Here is a 20,668-nt window from a genome sequence, read left to right as displayed (position 1 = left end):
ATGGATGCAACTGAGGGAAATCTCACATGGGCTTGGAGTCCAGTAATGGAGTCGTGTGTTCAGAGAGAATTTAGTCATTATGCCCTTTCAGGGTGATGAGCTCTAAGGTAGTAGTTAAAACCCAAAAGGAGGGACAATGGAGATGTCCAGACAGGTCCACTGCTTTGGCCAATGGGATGTCATCAGGGCCAGTGTGCACTGGCGACACACAGGGGGTGTTACTCTGCCCATGACAGAGCCTGGGCTCGCCTGCCACTGGGCGTCTGGCTGTGTACATTTAGAAGCTGTGATGGGCCTAGAGGAGGCATGGAGGGCCACTGAAGGAAGGACTGCTGTGCTAAGACAATCAGAAGGGGTGAGACCTCTTCTGCTGGGAAAGAAGTCTACAGCAGACATGAAAAAAAGTCACACCATTGCCAAGGGTGAGATAAGTGCTATGGACCTTTCATCAACTCACAAACACTAACTTGAGGGACCATTTAGAGCTTGAAAGGGACTGTTACACCTCACATAAGAGGGAGGATGGAAGTAGGTAGAATTCATATGAAAAGGTACCAAAACAATGATAAATAGGTTCCATGAATGGGTTCGTTCAACATCGCTATTTCAAACAGGGTTTTAAGAGAAGCAAGAGAGTCAAGTCAACACAACGATCAATAATTGAACACTTGGTGAATGTGTCACCTGCGTAGGCCTTAGAGACAAGATCATCACCCCATTTACAGTCAGGAAGGCGCTGTCCTCCTGACCCGTGTCCCCTTCCTGAGGTCATAGGTCTGACTCGTCGAGGCCTCCCTTTTTTTTGTTCCCATGCTGCATTTTCCTGGGGTGGAATGGGAACAGGAGTGGTCTGAGCGGCAGGGCAGGGCAGAGAGCAGGAGGTTGGCTTTCTTGGCCTGGCATCTTCAGGAGGGCCCACCTGTCCTTTCTGGGTAAGGAGCAGCCGCAGTGCTGTGAGCCCAGGGAATCTTCCCAGTTCCCAGGCACCAGCGGGCATTTTCTGGTGAGCCTTGAAGAGGGCGCCCAGCTCGAGGACTGGCCTCTCCGATAGCTCCAACATGAACTGGCCATGCATCGGGCTAGCGTTCTTGCCCCTTCCTCACAAACACCACACCCACCCCTCACCTTCCCGTCTCCCTCCTTGGCAATCGAGACAGAATATATTCCTGATTCCATGGCCATGGGGCTCCAGATCATTTGGGGGGATTCGAACCTCTCTCTCAGCTTGCTGTTACACCTTTCCTATGTGAAATTCTGGCCAAAATTCCGGGCTGATACATTTCTCTTCTTCCTTTTCCTTCTATTCTTTACTGCCTGCCATTCTGTTTGAAAGGATAATGATCACAAGGGGAGGAGAAAGAGAAATGGAGGAAAAACCATAGTGCAATTAATCAAGCTCTGGTGGGAAAAGGGTGTAATAATGAGAAAGGGCCCCAAATTTCCACTAAGGAAAGTGCAAAACTTGTATTAGGAGGGGACTGCTCAACTAAACAAAAGAAAGAAAAAAGAAAAAAGAAAAACTCCAATTCAGAAAAGACTGTGAGACCTAAGAGTTGAGTGGAAGAACCACTTGGAAGATGCTCCTGACGATTTTGCAAATGGATGAGCCTCACTACCCCGGACGGTTTGGGAGGGGAGCGGCTAGAGCTCAGGACCTTCTTTCTGTACAGACAACTGTCCCTTTCGGTGGCCGAGGGCTGCTGCACTCCCTGTGGGCACTAGAGGGTGCGCCAGTCCCAGAGACAGGCCGAGCACAGGGCTGACTGGTGGCTCTGCCCTCTCTACCTGCCTTCAAGCTTCAAGGAAGCCCTAACTCTGCAGGATGCCTCAATCACAGCTGTTTTAACGAAAACTATATACAGACTAAATTAGGATTAGGAGCAATGATGGAGTGAATTTAAGAGTTAAAGAAGGATTAGGGTGGCAGGGAAGAGTTCAGATTTATATATTTATTATATTATTATTATTATTATTTTGCATTGGCAGGCACCAGGAGTTAAACCCTGGTCTCCAGCATAGCAGGTGAGAATTCTGCCACTGAGCCACCATCGCTCTGCCCTCAGATGGTGGGACAGAAGAAGAGGTGATGGCATCAGGTGGTGGTTAGTTTTACTTAGTTTTGAGGAGATCGGGAGGGGAGGAACTGTTAGGTTGGGGAATATAGTCTTAGAGGTGGCTCTGGCATAAAGAGACCATTGAGCTGGATGGAGAACCCCCGTGATTTGTCCTCCACCGTCTCCCCAGAGCTTACCGCTGTACCTGGTACAGGGAGGTGGGGAGGCCTCAGCACACATTGGGTGCAGGAAATGAATGTAGAGTGAGGGGTGGGGTGCAGCCCACAGTCCTCTGGTCCTCGGGCTGAATGTTTGCCAACTATTCTACCCCTCTACCTCCTCCCCTTGGATAATCCAGCTGGGCCTGGGATGGGGAGAATCTTCCTGTCTGGAAGCCCTTGGGTGGCCTGGACCCCTCCTCTGGATTTTGGGCAATTTCAACATTTCCCTTTGGCTACTCCCAGCTGCGGAGAGGCATTCGGAGAGGCGTGGGATCTGAGGACCGCAGAAGGGGCTCAGCTGGATGCAGGAAGAAGGGAGAGGCCACCTGCCAGACACAACAAGTTCCAAGGAATCTTCTTTCCTCTAGACTCGCCCTACAGCCCTGGGAGCTGGCCTGACATCCTGGGAGCCTCAGCTAGCAGCCACTGTGGCCTCCTGTCCTGATGCACCGGACCAATCAGGGATTCAATCAGTTTCCCCTGGGTCATGCCACACCCCAGGCTTGGAAGCTTTCCTGTCCAGCTAATGAATATCTTCTCACTGCAATGTTATCCCTTTTCCTGTCAGTTTTCCAGGAAGTGGAGAGTCCTCTTCCTTAACAGGGTAACCATGCAGATGGGAGGTTGTTCGCCCTTCTTGGCACCCTGCTATAACCTGCCTGCTTATAACCCTGTGCCCATTTCAGAGGGATACTGGTGGAGATGGAGGTGAGAGGATGAGGGGGTCCAAAGGGTAGGGCTGGGGGAGCCCCGTGAAAGCTGCACAGAGGCCCGTGTGTAGGCCTCCGTGCCTCGTGCCCGGTGCGCTCACGGGGCCGCCACAGGTATTTCTAGCGCTCCCTGGGTAAAAGGCGCTCAGGAGAGGGCAGCTCAGGCTAAACTACAAAAGTGCCATGTAGTTCATTGGTAGCCTCCTAACTTCCTTTCTGGAGCCCTCATTTAATCTGAAAGTAGTTTAAAGTCTATTTTTATACCTAAGTTTTAAAATTAAAGAGGGTTATCATGGAGATTGAAAGTAGATTCGAGGTTACCAGGGGCCTGAGGGGAAGAAGGAACGAGGAGCTATTGCTTAACAGATACAGATTTTTGTTTGGAAGGATGAAAAACTGTCGGTGATAGTAGCACAATATCATGAATATAATACTACTGATGTATACACTTAAAAATGGTCAAAATGGGAAATTTTATGTTATATATATGTTATTACAACAGAAAAAATGTGAGTAATAAAAAAATAATCAAAGAGAGCTATAGTATATCCGTGAGTTTCGATACACATGATGCCTCTCGTTACACAGAGATTTCAGGACTGGCCTTGGTAGTTTAGCCTCTCCACAACCTTCTCTACCTCCCACCATCAAGCTTTCCTCTCTCCATAAGCAACTTCCCTTTCTTAGCCTTCCGCTTTCCTCCCTGACCCCAACTGTCCTGCATCTTAAATTCACAGAACACTTTTTCTTCTCTTCACATTAAACTTCCTAAAATAACAGTCCACACATCTGGCCTTTCCTTCTCCATTTATTCCTTAAGCACAGCAACCATTTTCCAACCTTTCCACCAACCAAATGGCTAAATCCAGTGCTCTTCCCCAGTCTTCATCTTTTCTTGTCTGCGTTTGCTCTGCATTTCCATAACCTTGTACCTTGGCTCCCACTGTTTCTTCTCTGTGAAAAACCTTTCCTTAACTTCCCTGCCTCTTGGAATTCTTTTCCTTTTCCCCAGACTCAGCTTCAGTGTCACTTCTTCTAGGACACCTACCTTACCCTCCACGGCAAAATCAGTCACTCCTAGTCACATTTTAAGCACCTTGTCTTTACCCATCTTTATGCCAAAGTATCCATCAAACTATGGTGAAGCTACTTCACTGATGCTGAAGAGGATGGAGAGAAGGATGAAGGAACATCATTGCTAGTACCAAAATTGCTGCTTCAGTGTTTTCTGAAAAGTCATATGATCTTCTTTTAAAGTATGAATCAGTATCACCACCTTGGAAACCTAGACCCCAAAATGTCCCTGCCAGACAGTGATCACTAAACTGTCTTCTCAGTTCCTCTGTATTGCTCCCAGTACTGGTTTCTGGATATAAAAACGAAATCGTGCCCATTTCAAGCCAGGGATGAAATGCAGGCAGCTTACCCTCAGGTTTCTCTCCCACCGTTGTGAGCTCAGACTCCTGGCTTGGCTCACTGGTCCCATACACGTTGACTGCACGCACGCGGAACTTATACTCGCGGTCAGGCAGCAGGTCCTGGACATTGAACGAGGTGCTGCGGCAGGTGGCGAGGTCCTTCCACGTCCTGTCGACTGAGTCCCAGATCTCGACGCTGTAGGACTGGACGGCGCTGCCCCCGTCGTACGAGGAGCCGTACCAGGACAGGATCAGGGAGGAGCTCCGAATGTCAGAGGCGCATGGCGTGCCGGCCGGGGGGTCTGGCTTATCTAGGGATACAGAAGCACATCATCATCCAAGCTCCTCAGAACCGCAGGGGAAGAAAGTTGTTTTGTTTTGTTTTTAACGAACTCTGTCATGGGGGAGAAGTCTAGGTAATCCAAGTTGACATCCTCACCCTCGCCCTCTTCCCTCCACACCTATGCACAAACCCACCTGAGCAGAAAACCCCACATACAGGCGTTTGTTCAAAACACTCTTTTTGGCTAGTTTTCCAGCCTACAAATCTGATTTCCTGTACTTTGCCTGAGTCATAAGCATAGTTCTTAGAGTAAACAGATTTAGGAAGCTGTCCAGAAGGCGTGGAATGTTTCCCATCACAAACATGTTTCTAGAGAGGGCTGGCTGTGTGTGTGTGTGTGTGTGTGTGTGTGTGTGTGTGTGTGTGTGTCCTTCAGGCCCTGAGCTAGCTTCCACCTTCCCCGGGAACTGGGAAGCGGCCGCCCCACTGAGGGCCAGCACAGTGCTGTGGTTGGCTCTCAAGTCAGACAGGTGAGCAGTTTGAGGTTGTGGAGCCCCACAAATTAGCAGTGATCATCAGGCTTTCCACTCTTAAAAGAGGTAAACCCCAGTGAGGTCCTTGACTTACGAGACCAGATTGTCTTTTCCATTTGGAAAATGGGGCTAATGTGTACCTATATCTTAGGGTTTTTGCAAGGATCAAGTAAGCAAGCACAGGTACTTGGCCACTCACCCCTCAGCAAGGCAGGAAGGCCTAAAAGGATTCCTGCAAATGACCCTAAGTAAATGGGGAAGAAAAGAAGTCTGTGTGTATAGATGTGTATGTATACATAGGTGTATGTATGTGTAGAGATGAATATGTATACCTAAGAATATATAAATAGGACTGAATGCTATATATGAGTACATATAAATAGGAATGATATATATATCTATTTATTCATTCTAACCCTCCTCTCCACCCCATTTCTACTTTCCAAACAAGAATGCATTGCCTGGAAACTGTCTATCCCCAGTAACTCAGGCCTGGATCTCGCCCTGGAATGATTCCGGGGATTGTGAGAGAGCCACTTCCCAGCCTCAGCAGTCGCTCTGGAGCCCTCCTGTGTTGGAACCACTTTCACTCGTTGTTTAATATGTTCTCTTAGAAAAACTGTTTGTTCTGAAAGTTATATTGGTCTTTTAAAACAGTTCTGGTGTTGGGTAAGAAGTTTATTACTCTAAGCTCTCTTAGAGGCAAGTGGTTTAAGTTCTCTCAAGACCCGGCTCAGAACTAAAAAAGGCTAAAGAGGGATAAAAGACAGACTCACTGCTTCCCCGAAAGAAAACTGCCTGGAAAGCATTTTACTGAACAAATTCAGAATCATGTAGGTTTATAACAATGAATGCAGCTTCACACCACTGCCTGATTTTTCTCCTTTTCTGCTTTGGTCATGAAAAAGAAAAACTTTGAGAAGTGGCTATTGCAGAAGAGGTACTATTTGTACCCATACCCTTTTACAGAAGTCTTTTGACTGAGTGAGAGAGAACTGACATATGGCAGAAGTCAAAGTCTATAGTCTAAGAGAAGCTGCAAAATTTGAGGAAGGGGTCTTTAATTTCCAGTGACACTTCGATGCTTTAAAATTATTTGATACCAAATTAATGGGAGTTCATAAAAGACCCTTCTTTGAAATCATATCAGACTGGAAACCTCCCCCTGTCCCTGTATTCCACCTCCAACCCCTAACCCTTAAGGCCACAGGCTGTGTCCAATACTTTTTATTCTTTCCAACCTACAGAGCCTCACACAGAAGCAGAACCAGATAGGGATGGAAACCCACTAAAGGGATATCATCAAAACAAGAGCTCCCATGAGCCTCCCCTCCTTGTTAAATACACAGACACACTCGGCCTGGGAGGAGACATCAGATGGAGCCTGGCAAAGGAGAGGCTGCTGGCTGAGCCTGGAGCTCCATCCTTCCTTGGAATTCTCCCATGGCTCCCTGGGGGCTTGACCAACAGAATGGGAAATGCAGAGTCTAAGGAAAGAGTCTTTGATGGCATCAGCTCCAGGATTTGCTGCTCAGCAAATATTCACACTGCTGGGAAAGCCAAGAATATCCCCTGTACAGATCTGCACAAAAGTAACTGTCTCATGGTCTCCACGTACCTGCGTGTTTGCAGATGACCTGTGGCCACAACTGTCCCCACCTGGACGTCCCTTTGTTCATACCTCAGAGGCTGCCTCTGGCACTGAGAGAATGGCAGGTGGCTGGGAGAGACCCCTGCAGTGACTTACCCAGCCTGAGAGGGAAATGAGCCCTCCGAGGCCAAGGCGTTTTGCTTACCAAGAAAACCCAGCTTGTCAGTGGCAGAGTCAAAAAGAGAATCCGAAATCTCTGCAGGCCCCAGCTCCGGGGCGTCTTATTTTCCAGACATTCAAGCAGAACAAGATCAAGAATGCATCTTGATTAAGTCTGGGCTGAGCATTATGAAGGGAAATCTCCTGCCCTTAAAAATCAACCAAGTTCTAAATTCAATATTTGGATGTTATTGGGTATTTGCTATACTGTGTTTTCCCCTTTAAAGACACGTAAAGATACCAGCTTTTTTCACACTTTGTGAGTTACGTCAAAAATCCGTCCACTGGGCTGGGCTGCTCTCCTGCCTGAGTGTCTCACAGCCCCCGGGAAGCAGTGCAGGGACACAGCAGGCAGGAAGGGGCTCTCTGAGCACCACAAATCCCTGTGCTGCCTTTTAAAATATAAAGAAGACTCCCAAACAGGTGCACATCATGAATTTGAACTAACTGAGGAAAAAGGTTGTTTCAGTTATCATTTAAGAAAATATTTAAAAATAGGAGTCACAGACTATCTGTAAAGAAAGTTACTTTAAACAGCATGCAATAAGAGATGTCAACTGCTAACAAGTAGAAGTTTGACTGAACCAGTTGGTCTGCAAATGAATACTTCTAACATGCTGGAAATAATTTGTTTAATTTCATTTATATTTTACAGCTACTTTATAAGACTTGATCAGATCGTACATAGATGTCTCTAGAGATGCACAGGTAAATCCATGCTTAATCCAGGTTTACTTTGGACTAGCTCTACATTCGTGGGCTCTGAATGAATGTGGCTTTGCTGCATCCATCAATGTGAGTCTTCATTTTATTGAACTATTCTATTCTTAGCTCTACGAGAGGGAGGCAGACAGAAAGGCCGGTTCCCCTCCATTCCATTCCCCTCCCGGGACGGCATTTAACATGCCGCTCCTGCCAGCTGGCGGACAGCCACGCAATGGCCTGTCAGCATTGGCCGGGGAGAATAAGAAACTAAACCATAAAAGGCCAGAACTGCAGGCTGAGTAAGGGGGGGCTAGGCGGGTGGGGATGTGTGGCACCATGCGGAGTCCGCTGGAGTGGGAGCAGGGGGCACTGGCTGCAGAAAGGCAGGTCGAAGGCGCTGACCCCAATGTTTCCTTAAGCAGGGGCAGACGAGAGTGGACACTGGGGAGACTGCAAATTGACGTCTGATGATTGAATGGGGAGTGAGGCTAAATACTTCAGGTGTGGGTCTAAATGTACAAGCAGATGGGATCACAAACATCTCTTCTCACCCCCCTGAGCCCCACAAACGTCCCTGACTCCTTGGGGGAAATTACTGAAATAGATACTAGGAATCACTAAACAGAAAGAAAGTGAGAGAAGAATCTCTCTTCTCTTTTATAGATGAGAAACCTATCTCCACAACCCGTAGTGCACTGGCTTTCCCAGATTTAATACTCCTGACCCAAGGAAACCAAAGAAAAGGAGATCGGAAGAAGATAGAGGGAGAAGAAAGAAAACGGGACAGAATGATGGACACTAAGAAATAGATGAAATAGAATATAGGTTGAAGAACAAAAGCAGTGGAGAGGGGCAGAGTAAGAAAGAAGACAAACAAAGCAGAGAGACACAAGGACTGTGGGGGAGGAGAGGGAAGTGGACACTGAAGCTCTGGTCCTCTTTACAGACTCCCCTCTCCCATGTCTAGTGGGCAGTCCTTGGGTAATGTGTGTGTGTGTAGTGCTTCCTGTCAAGGTGTCAGGCTGTGGCCTGGAACTGTCGGTCTGTTTTGGAAGCCAGCTTTAGCATGGCTCATTGACCTCCTCACTTATCCTTCCACCTCTGCTTCACTTTGGCCTTTACTCTCCTGCCTTCCCTGTTCCTTCTCTGGGTTGGACAAGTACTCCCTGTTCTCCAATGCTCAGAGGCTGGAGGAAGATGCTGCAGGGTTCCCCAGGCTCCATGTAAGAAAAATGAGGGGATGCCAACTCCCTGGCATGTGGACAGCTCCCCAAACAGCCTGGATGTCACCCTGAAGATGAATTTTCCAGCCAGAGAATTCCTTCACATTTTGGGATGTACTGTACCCACTTTAAGCCCCACCCCCCTCCACCTATTAGTGACATCTGGAGGACAAGCTTGTAGAAGACATCTGGCCTTAATGCATTGTGACTTTGCTTATATTGGGCCTTGGTTTCCCCTTTGTAAGGCAGGAAGAATCAGTTCTGTCTATCTCAGTCCTAAGGTGAAGATATGAGAGGAAGATGGAGAAAGAAAATTTCCTGGGAACAAAGTCAGGGAATCAGAAAGTCAGGGCTACAAGGGACCTTAACAATCACCTCCTCCAACTTTCAATTTCATGGCAGATACTCTGCAAGAGACATCCCAGGAGATGGTTTCTAATACTGTAGCCATATGAGTCCCTATTACTTTCAGATCCTATCGCTTTGCACGTCCACTTGGGTGTGCACCACGAACATATATGGGACCATCCAGCATGGCAGGAAGTAGAGGTAAGGACACCACACAGGGGAGGGTTTGGTGTACTGTATCGAGGGGCCCAGATAAGGACTCTAGACCAACAACTTCTCCCCAAGGCTAAGTCATGAATCCTGGTGTGAGACTGGGGGTACTGCCCTTTCTAATCACTCTGTCCAGAGGGGCCTCTTTTTCTAATTTTCCTGAAAGTATCCCATAAGCTTGAAAGCCAAAGAAAAATGGAAAACCCACTCAAATCTCATGCACATGTCAATAAACAGTCAAAGACTTTCGTGAGTACACACGTACGAAGGCCCATAAATGCACAAGGACATGGTCTACTAAACATTTGTCTGTTACTTCACCTTTTTGTTCCTTTGCTGTCCTGACCACCTGTCATGTGGGGGATCAATCAGAGCTGAGCACAACCAACAGCAGAACAGTTAGGAAGCTATTTGGATATTTTAGGAAGGAACTAGTGAGAAGGAGAGCATGATGGAGCCTCCAAGAGCCTGGGATACAGAGCTCAGGAGAAGGGAGCAGCTTCGGGCTGAATAAAGGTGGGCCATACTACCTGAAAGGTTAAGGATAGGGATAGATATAGGGACTCTTGCAGGTGTGGGCCCAATAAGTTGATCAAGTTCATGCCTGATGCCTCACATTTCTCAGAGAAACTTGAGGCCAAAGTGTACAAGGTGGAGGACCTTGAGGGATCGCTGTTGCTGAAAATGGGAGAGGACACTGACCACAAGGAAAAGGATCTCTGACCAGCATTGATACCTTAGCTGAGCCTGGAAGTCACTAGAGTCTAGCAATGAGAATGGAGGTTGATGTGATCTTCATGTAATGTATAAAAAATAAGTAACAGGAAAAAAAAAAGTAACAAGAGCAGTGAGATAAGAAGGTAGCAGATTCAAGGTGAGGACCTGAAAGGATTGTGAGTCCATGGTGGGGGAGGCAATCTTCAAGAGGGAGAAAGAGTTGGAGGTGCTGGCATAAGAGAGCTCAGGGTCTCTAATGGCTAGAAAGGAAGTGAAGCTGGGAGGGGATTCATAGGAAGAGGGAAATGCTGGGGTGGCGGTGGGGTATCCAGGGCCTGGAATTCTTGATGAGCATGAAAGACCGGAACAGATTGAGGGAGGGGAAAACTGGGAGAACGGGAGGCTGAAGCACAGAGAAGGGTATTCCAAGGAAGGAGCAGGCCCTCTTGGTGATGACGGTCCCGAGGTTCATGCCTCCTGCCCACAGTTATCCCCCAACTCCGTGGCACCCCAGACCCAGACTCACCGACAACCGTGAGGTTGACCTGGGCCTGCCTGCTGCCCAGCTTGTTCTCCACCAGCAGCGTATAGCAGCCACAGTGCTCCTGGCGCGCGGCAAGGATGGTGAGCTTGCTGCCGTTCTCGCTGTTCTCCACCTTGATGTGATCGCTCTCCTGAATCTGGGGGCAGAGGGTGGGGCCGGGGCTGGAAGCTTGGCCAGGAAGGGCACGGCCTCTTCCCATTCCCTACTCACTAAGGGATGCAGCTGGACAAGCTGCATCTGGCTTGGCCTTTCCCCCTAAGGCCCCTCCTCTCCTGCATCTAGAGCTCGTCTCCCTGCAGGTGTCCGGGCTGGGGTGGGTGAACTCCCTCAGGACTCACTCACATTGCTCAGGAGTGTCCCTACCTCCTTTCACTGCTCTGGGACGGGACTACAGGAGAACACATCTTAGCAAAATCTTTTACGAAACCTGCCCCAGCAGGCTCTGATCTCTTCTGCACTGTCCAATAGTGTAGCTGATATTTAAATTTCAATTAATTACATGGAAACAATTTAATTGTCCATAAACTGAAGACAGGATAAACCAAATGAGGTATATAAATACAATGGAATATTATTTGGCTATTAAAAGGAATGAAGCACTGATAGATGCTACAACATGGATGAACTCTGAAATCATTATGCTAAGTAAAAAAGCTAGACACAAAAGGCTACAGAGTGGATGACTCCACTTTTATGATTATCCAAAACAGGCAAATCCATAGAGACAGAAAGTAGATTAGTGGTTGCCAGGGGCTGGGGGGAGCAAAGAATAGCGAGTGACTGCTAATGGGTACAGGGTTTCTTTTAGGGGTGATGAAAATGTTCTGTTATTAGTGGTGATGGTTGCACAATTTTGTGAATATATTAAAATCCACTGACTTGTATACTTTAAGAGGATGAGTTTTATGGTATGTGAATTATATCTCAATAAAGCTATTATAAAAATTTTAATTAAAATTAAAAATTCAGTTCCTCAGTCACATTAGTCATGTTTCAAGTGCTCTACAGTCATATGACTAGTGCCTAGCATGTTGGATGACGTAGTTACAGAGCATTTCCATCACTATAGAACATTCTGTTGGACAGAGTGGGAATTAGCTAAATGTCTCTGCAAAGGGAGGAGATTCTACCTTACTTCAGACAACAGTAGCTCGGACATAGCTCAGGGCAAACATGCTTTAGGATGCCAATGGTCAGCATCTCTTTTCCACCTTTCCTTCCTGGTATGAGCCTCCCATCTCTAGCCCTGGCAACATCTTGAATGATTTGGAAATAGAACAATACAAAGTCTTGAAAGAAATCTTCATATTTTCTTTACAGCTCTACTGGTCTGGAGCCTCTACCAATTGTGCCATGGGCACATACTACCAATGCAGGCTCGGGATGGCTGGGCCCCCAGGTTCCCTGAAAAGCTAGTTGTTTAGAAATCCAAATAGTTCCTCATAGGAACATTACTATAAATGATAGACTTCTGGGCCAGTATGCCAAAATTCTAATGATTATACGATTTAAAAATTTAAAAATCTAAACAAATATTCAGATTAATTTTTATTCCTTCAGCACGTGGTACACTGAAAGTGTCATCACAGGATTCAGAATCACAGAAAGCTCAGAGTCTGAGAGATCATCTTAGGTCACTTGGCTTGATTTTACTGACTCTGAATAATATTCTAGGCTGAAAAATCAAAATCACTTAGGGGCCATGGATGGTTTCTATATTGTCCTTCACACTTCTCACACTTCTCTATTATACAATTGTCCATAAAGTAGGTATTATTTGTGGATGCAGAAGAAAAAGTTATTAAGAGCTCAGATTTGTTGGGTAGGTGATGGGTCTTTCCTATTTCTAAGGTCCCTGCAACAAGGAATGATTCCAGACTCATCTGTCTCCATTAGAGTATTCTTCATCCCCCTTGGCTGTGTGGGTGGCTCTCACCCACTCCTTTCTGTTACTAACCTGCTTTCGGAACTTCATCCAGGTGCAGGTAACGGGCGGGGTGCCTGTCACTTTACCAAAAAGCTCCACAGACTCTCCAGCACGCACCTTTTGGTCCTCTGGGAACTGGATGATCTGAGGGGGCATAGCTGACAGAGAACAAATGGAACGTGAGAGAGAAAGACAAAACCTCAGGCTTTGGGATCTTGTCTGACACCAGCGTCCAAGTTGGCTGTTGGCTCTTCTCTCGACTTCTGCAACCTTGAGGGTAAGACTGAGGCCAGCAACCACCCCTCCTGGAACATCTGAGCCTATGGACCCACCATAGGCTGTGAAAAAAGTTTTGTTCACTTTTTAATTCAGATTCTCTCAGAAGTGACCATACAATTTATTATGGCATCATCCTCCATTTATTGGTTGGTTCTGGCATTTGTACCTTACTCTTATTTTTTGAATCTGCATCCTAATTTCAATATTTTAGCAGTCAGTGCCTTGCCCTCTAATCACCAAGTAACCCTGGCTATAGGCTGACTAAAGCTCATGTCTTTAAATGTCTTTCAGTGGAAAACAGATATGGCCCCATACAAGGACATAATAGGAAGATTACAAAGCAGATATATATATATAAAGGGGCAGAGTGGAGGACAGAGGGTTGGGCAGAATTTTGGAGAAGTAATGGGAAAAGCAGCTGGTATGGTATGCTGCTCGCCACATGGGGAGAAGCAGAAGGAAAGAGAAATAGTGGAAGAGGATGGGGGCGATCAGACTCTGCAGGGGCTTCTATGGGAGAGTGGGCAGAATTGGCCTAAATAATGCAGAGCCTAAATCAGGGAGGGGGTGGTGGTCCACTGCAGTCACACCCAGGTGGTCAGTCTAGCAGGGCAAAGGAAAAATCCCTTATGGCAATGAATTCCCTTTTCCCCAAATGTTGCTATAACCAATTACCTGCCTTCGGAGGTGTCTTGGGGACAGGTTTCTTTTTCACAGTTGCATCACCTGAAATAAAGATGTCCATAGGTTATTTGATGTCAACTCTGTTTTTTCACAAAGCTCCTGAATCCCATTACTTTGGGCATGTCTTGTCCATTGCACTCTTATCCAGGGAGAGGTTCTAGTCCAATATGCCTTTCTGGAAATCTTCTTATACTCTCCTGCAGACAACCTCATGATCAAATATCAGTCAAAGGGTCTTCTGGAGGGATCTGTAGACTCTTCAGTAAGATGAAAACTCTCAAAAATATTTACCTTCCCATAGCCCCATTCAAAGATGATAAACTGAAACTAACTATTCTCTCACTCTAACTTTCGGGTAATTCAGAAAGGAAATTATGTCAGATAAAACAACTAAAATTAGCCTTTGGTATGGATCCAAGGGTCTCAGGCTTCATTTGGGTCATAGACTGTGGACTGGTTGCTTTCATTTTGTAATTTTGTGGAATGGATGAATGAATGAATGAACAAATGAACCAACCAATGGTCTCCTCCCTCGCATCCCTCACATTCTCCAAATAACTCAAAGGAGAAAAATGACCCAAACAGACCAGTTTTGCAGCCCAAATCTATTAATTTGGCAAATAAGAATATGGTGAATATGTACAAATATCTTCAGATATCTTCATGGTTTATCTTCAAGGACTTCTTTTCAGTCCTTGCTCAAAGACACCTAACCTATTTACCCAAGTGATAAAAAGATCTATGCTCCTATAGACACCCATATGCAAAAGTTTATAAATGTTTTATTTGTAACTACCAAAAACTGGAAATTCTCCAAATACACCTCAACTGACAAATGGATGAACAAACTGTGGTTATACACAATGGACTACTACTCAAAAATAAAAAGGAATGAACTATTGATACACATGACATGGATGAATCTCAAATGCACTAAGAGAAGTCAGACTCAAACTACTACATACGATATAGTTCCATTTATAAGGCATTTCTGGAAAAGGCAAAACTATAGGAATGGAGAATAGATGAGGGGTTGCCAGAGGTAGAGTAGGGAAAGGGTCTGACTAAAAAAGGGGAACAAGGAATTGTTTTGCAGAAGCATGTTTTGATTGTGATGGCAGTTACATGACTGTATATGTTTGTCAAGACTCAGAACTGTGAACTATAAAGGTATATAAATTATAACAGTTTAAAAAGTAGGGGAAAAGCCAACTAACCAATCAGATCTTCCCTAATCACCTATATCAAATTGCAACCCCCCAATACTCTTACCTCACTTCATTTTTTTCTATGGCACTTATCACCATTTATGACAAACTCTATACCTACTTGTTCATTTACTGTATGACCCTCCCCCTAAAATGTAAGCTTTTTGATGGCAGGAACTTTTTCTGTTACTATTCACTGTTGTATCCCCAATGTGCCTGACATTTAGTGGGGACTCAATAAGTATCTAGTGAATGAATGAGTGAGGTTAATATTAACTCAGTTATTAATCCACATGCAGACTACAGAGAAGCAGTATGGAGTTCCTCTGGAACAAAAAACAAATTAGCTAAGTTTTTAGATCATCAGCGGTGAATGCATAAAGAGTACTGTGTCCCTCACAAATTCCCGAGAGGACAGTTGTGAAGAGGAGCATCCTGAGATCACAGAGCTGACTATTCCAGTTCCATGTTTGAGCCCAGGGTAAGTCCTGCTTCCACCAAGTTCACTCTGGCTGCAAGCCATTATTTTATTTTTAACTTTTTTATTGTATAATATAACATATATGCAAAGCAAAGAAATATAAAAGCAATAGTTTTCAAAGCACTCTTCAACAAGCAGTTACAGGACAGATTCCAGAGTATACCATGGGCTACCATACGATCCGCTCAGATTTTTCCTTCTAGCTATTCCAAAATACAGGAGGCTAGAGGGCTTAAATACTTTTTTTTGCGATCACAATTGACTTTTTCCTTCTTTTTTGTGAAAAATAACATATATATATATATATATAAAGCAATAAATTTCCAAGCACAGCACCACAATGAGTTATAGAACATATTTTAGAGTTTGACATGGGTTACAATTCCACAATTTTAGGTTTTTACTTCTGGATGCTCTAAGATGCTGGAGACTAAAAGAGATATCACTTTAATGATTCAGCATTCATGTTCATTTGCTAAATCCTATCTTCACCAATCAAGCCATTTTTGATCCATATATCCACCCCACAAAAATTTACTGTGGGCCTACTATATGCCAGGCAAATGCCAATCAGTACACAAAACTAAACTAGATAGTAAGAAAAACAAATTTCAGTACTCAGGGCTTGTATAAATTTCAGTACTCAAGAGCTTAAATGTCAATAGTATGCTCTTCAGGAAAAACTCCTTTTTTTCTTTTTCCATAATAAAACATTTATGGGACAACTAGCAAAATTTGAATAAGGTCAATAAATTAGACAGTAGTATTGCATCAATGCAATGCAATGATCAATTTTGATCACCAAACTATAGTGTTATGAGAGATTGTCTTTGTTTCTAAGAAATATACACTGAGGTAGTCAGGGGTCGAGTGGTGTCATGTCTGCAATTTCCTTTCAAAATGCTCACACACACAAAAATACATAAGTATTACACACAGAAAGGGAGAAATGGAGGTGGGGAGAGAATATAAGATAAAGCAAACATGGTAAAATGTTAACATTTGGTATATCTCGGTAAAGGGTATAAAATAAATTATTTGTTCTAATCTGGCAACTTTTCTATAAGTCTGAAAGTATTCCAAACTGAAAGTTTAAAAGTTTTTTAAAAAGAGGAAGATGTGTCATCCAGCCAAAATAACATGTCTGTTTGAATGAAGCAGAAAGAGAGAATGCTGTGGGTTGAGAAGATGGTTAGGAAAGGCTAAGTAAGAGGTAGATCATAGAGGGACTGAATTGTTACAACACCCCAGTTTGGACATGTTCTGGCCTCAGTTCTGGTGGGTATGGACCCAATGCAAATAAGATCTCTTCAAGTTATTACTTCATTTAAGGTGTGGGTCAGCTGAATCAGGTTGAGCTTTAATCTGGATTACTGGGTCCTTTATAGGTAGAGTGAACTTCAGGCAGAGAGAGAAATTGGGAGAGGCCACTGTGAGCACTGCCACGTGACAGTAAAGCCAAGGGTGGCTGGTAGCCAATCCAGGAATGCCACAGTCTTGGGAAGAAAGCCTTGCCTTGCTGAGGCCTTGCTTGTGGACTTCTCTTAGCCTCAAAACCATGAGTCAATATATTTCCACCGTTTAAGCCAACCCATTGTATGGTATTTGTTTCAGCAACTGGGAAAATGAAACACATAGAATGGACCTTAAGGCTAGAGAAAACCTGGACCGGATGGGAGGAGGGAAAAGAGCCCATAGGTCAGACCACACAGTGGCTCAGAGAAAAGAATCAGAGTGATGAGAAACAGAAGAAAGGTAAAAAGGATTTGGGAGGTAGCAGAGATTACTTTGGCAATTTTTGCTAAAAGAAGTGGTGAAAATCAGACTAATGGAATATGGAATTGTGGAGTAAAAGATGGGGAGGCTGGTTCAGTCTTGTGAATTTGGTAGATGAAAATATTTAATCTGTATGTAGGCTAGAATCCAGAATGAGAATTCCACAGAGAGGTTGGGGGTAGGGAGCTGTTAGTGAAGGATTTCAGAATCAAACATGGAATGATCATGGAAATGGTGAGGATGGGTCAGTTCATTGGAGAAAAGAATGCAATAAAAGATGAGACGGGGCCAACGTCTGATTTCAGGCAATGCCCATGGTGAGGAGCTGGGAGGAAGGAGAGGGGCTGTGGAAGGATCTAAAGAGGTAGAAGAAGGACTGTCTCTGCCATCCAGTGTGGAGCGAGGATGGGCATTGAGAAGTGGGCTGCAGGTACAACCAGAATCAAGTGATGGGTGATATTTGAGAGGGCAGTTTCAATGGAACAGCAGGGTCAGAAGTCACTCCAGAGGAAAAGGGTCAACTCAGTCAAGGATTCTGGAGATGAAAGGACAAGGAAAAACCTGGTGACAGAAGAGAAACTATGCGCTAAGGTTTCTTTCAAGGTAAGATAGAAGAGCACAGGTTTGAAAGTTAGGGCTGGGAAGAGAGAAATGAGACAAACTAAAGTGACAGTGGCTGCGAGATTCCAAACAGAGTCGAGAGGTTATCCTGGAGGTTATTCTTACGCATTAAATAGATATCACCTTTTTAGTTAAGGTGCAACAGAGAGGCTGGAGGGAACTGCCTGAAAATGTAGAGCTGTGTTCCAGTAGCCATGTTTCTTGAAGATAATTGTATAATGATATAGCTTTCACAGTGTGACTGTGTGATTGTGAAAACCTTGTGTCTGATGCTTCTTTTATCTACCTTATGGACAGATGAGTAAAACATAAGGATTAAAAATAAATAAATCATAGGGGGAACAAATGTAAAAATAAATGTAATAGGTTGAAATGCTAGTGATCAATGAAAGGGAGGGGTAATGGGTATGGTATGTATGAATTTTTTTCTGTTTTCTTTTTCTGAATTAATGCAAATGTTCTAAGAAATTATCATGATGATGAATATGCAACTATGTGATGAAATTTAATTGATTAATTAAAAAAAAAAAAAAGAAACTTAGGGCTTAGTGAAGAGGGAGAGCCTGAAGATGCTAGAGGGTAAGAGGAGCAAGGAAAGCTGAATATCCTGGGAATAGAGACAGGATGAGCCCTGGGATGCTGATGAATGGCTAAGTCACAAAGCCCCTGCCTCTCTTCCTCCCAGATTATAGGGAGGGGAGAGGTCCACGGGAAGCAGAGGAAAGGGCTTCCGCCAGCAACAGGGTCTGATCTCCTCTGGAGAGGGAAAGCCAGCTGTGAGGAGCTGCTGCATGGAGGACTGTGAATAGGCTCTGGGACCAGGAAGAAAGTCTGACAATGGCTGGGGTGGGGAGCTAGGGGGCATACTTGACAGCTCTGGGAGAAACCATGTGGCTAAAAGAGCGCCCAAACTAATATTTTTCTGTGTTAGTTAAATAGGATTGAAGGCCAAATTTTTGCTTTGCTGTGAGTTTGTTCCGTCAGTGGAGCTTCTGCCATTTAAATTGGTTAGCATTTGAAACTGGGTAAGTTTCTATCAATGGAAACAATTTTAAATGTTAACACAGTTCCATTTCCTATTCTATACATATTTTATATGACCATCTGCTGAAATCCATTAAGTGTGTTCTGGGCTTACATACATTAATTGTGTTCCTGGGAAAGCAGAGTCACCTGACACTCAGCCCCACCATCCTCTTTCTCATTTGGTTCTTATACCAACCAAACACAAGCAGGATGCCTCACATTGTTTCCATTCTATGAAAAAGGAGATGGGTTCACATAACAGTCAGGTGACTCGTAGGGTTCAAAAAGCCAGATGTGGCTGAGCTAGAAATAGGATCTATGACTCCTAACTCCCAGTATAAGGCTGCTTTTTTCCTGCTTTTCCTTTACTCCAGCTGACACTCGGCTCCATCTCCAAATCCAGTCTTTGAGATCTTTCTCTGTCCCTCTGCATAATGCCCAGGCTCTAGAGCTGGACCAGGGGTCAAATACTACCCTGTCACTCAATAAGCTATGACTTAAAGCACATGGTTTAAACTCTTGGTGCTTCAGTTTCCTCATTAAAAAACTGTAGGACGAATACATAAAACCCGTGGCAAAGAATTCATCAAAGTCATAAAGGAAGTATGGCAGTATATAGTGCATGCTCTAATTCAGTCCCCCCCCCCCATTCATACCTCTCTCCCATACTAACAGATCCCCAGAGCCCTTCAACAACTTAGTATGACACAGTTTATCAGTTCAGCTTTATACCTACATGAGATCTCTCATGCTGCACCTTGAGAAATTCTGGTCCTCAAGAGAGGTGACTTTCTTGCTGGTCCTGATGTCCAGCATCATCCTTCTTCTTATCTGTTTTTCCCTTTTCTCTCTCATCCCCTTAACTAACAACCCAAACTTCCTGCACCAGCCATGGTCAAAAAGGAATATTTTAGCAATTGAAGAAAAAAAAAAGTCCAACTATCCTTGCAAATCCAAACAGGGTCAGGCAAGGAAGCCAGAACATCCTACCTCTACTTGCTCCTCTGAGCAGGTGCTCAGTCACCTCCCCTAGCTAGTCAGCCATGGGGGACACAGACCCTCCTGGCACAGCACAGCTTCCAAACTTCCTGCACTCCCATGCAGGAAGTGCATTCTTTGCTCACTGCTGCTCTTACTGTCTCTCTCTTTATTCCTCTTTTTGCTCCTTCTTAAATTTCCCTCATTCCAGCCCGCTCTCCTGAGCTTACACATGTGTAGCGAACTTCTTGAGTTCCTTGGAGATATCAAGCAGGTACTGCAAGCCCAGGTACCACAAGGTTTTAGTCTGCAAAACCAAATCCAGGGTTTTCTTCTCAGACCTGCTCCTTGTCTGCATTTCTACTAAGCCCCCTCCCTGCCCATAACCAGTTACTAACATCTCTTAATTCCATCTACTAAATACTTCCTCCATCTGCTACTTTCCAATGTCCCCATCATCACCATTCTAGTCCAATCTGTAGCATCTCCTAGGCCTCTGGTTTCCTAGCCCCACCTCTAATATATGAATCCTTCTTTCTCAAATGCAACTCTGATGTCATGCCACTGCTTAAACTTCTCTAGCAGCTGCCCACAGCTACTTAAGATTGAGTCCAAATGTGTCTTACAAGCGTCTTTCAAATTTCATCTCCAACCTTCTTTCTTGAAGCTCCCTCTTGGAGAACATCCCCAACCATGCTCTTAATACTCAATACCAGTGGTTCTCAAATTTTCACATGAATTTTGTTCACCTAAAAATTTGCTAAAAATACAGATTTCTGCACTTTCAAGTGATGCTGATGTTACTGGTTCAGGCACCACATTTTGGGTAGCACTGCTCTATGCTATACATTAAATGCCTTTCTGTTTTTGCTATACCAGGGCCTTGCCTCAAGCTCTTGTTCAAGCATATGC

The 20,668-nt window shown here is 44.7% G+C and overlaps 1 protein-coding gene across 4 annotated transcripts in view; it reads right to left on the bottom strand.

The window, feature by feature from the left end:
• MYLK (myosin light chain kinase) overlaps positions 1-20,668 on the bottom strand; it is a 318,148-nt gene that overhangs the window by 33,661 nt on the left and 263,819 nt on the right. For all 4 annotated transcript variants that reach the window (XM_077118124.1, XM_077118122.1, XM_077118123.1 and 1 more), the window contains 4 exons: positions 13,658-13,708; positions 12,734-12,861; positions 10,759-10,912; positions 4,412-4,714 (listed from right to left, as the gene is read on the bottom strand). In XM_077118124.1, the coding sequence (XP_076974239.1) occupies positions 4,412-4,714; positions 10,759-10,912; positions 12,734-12,861; positions 13,658-13,708 (636 nt within the window). The remainder of the gene's footprint in view (positions 1-4,411; positions 4,715-10,758; positions 10,913-12,733; positions 12,862-13,657; positions 13,709-20,668) is intronic.

This window comes from Tamandua tetradactyla, chromosome 10 (assembly GCF_023851605.1).
Source record: "Tamandua tetradactyla isolate mTamTet1 chromosome 10, mTamTet1.pri, whole genome shotgun sequence".
Classification (NCBI taxonomy): domain Eukaryota; kingdom Metazoa; phylum Chordata; class Mammalia; order Pilosa; family Myrmecophagidae; genus Tamandua; species Tamandua tetradactyla.
The sequence above is the reverse complement of the archived record's forward strand: the minus strand, read 5'-3'. Positions and strand labels throughout refer to the sequence as shown.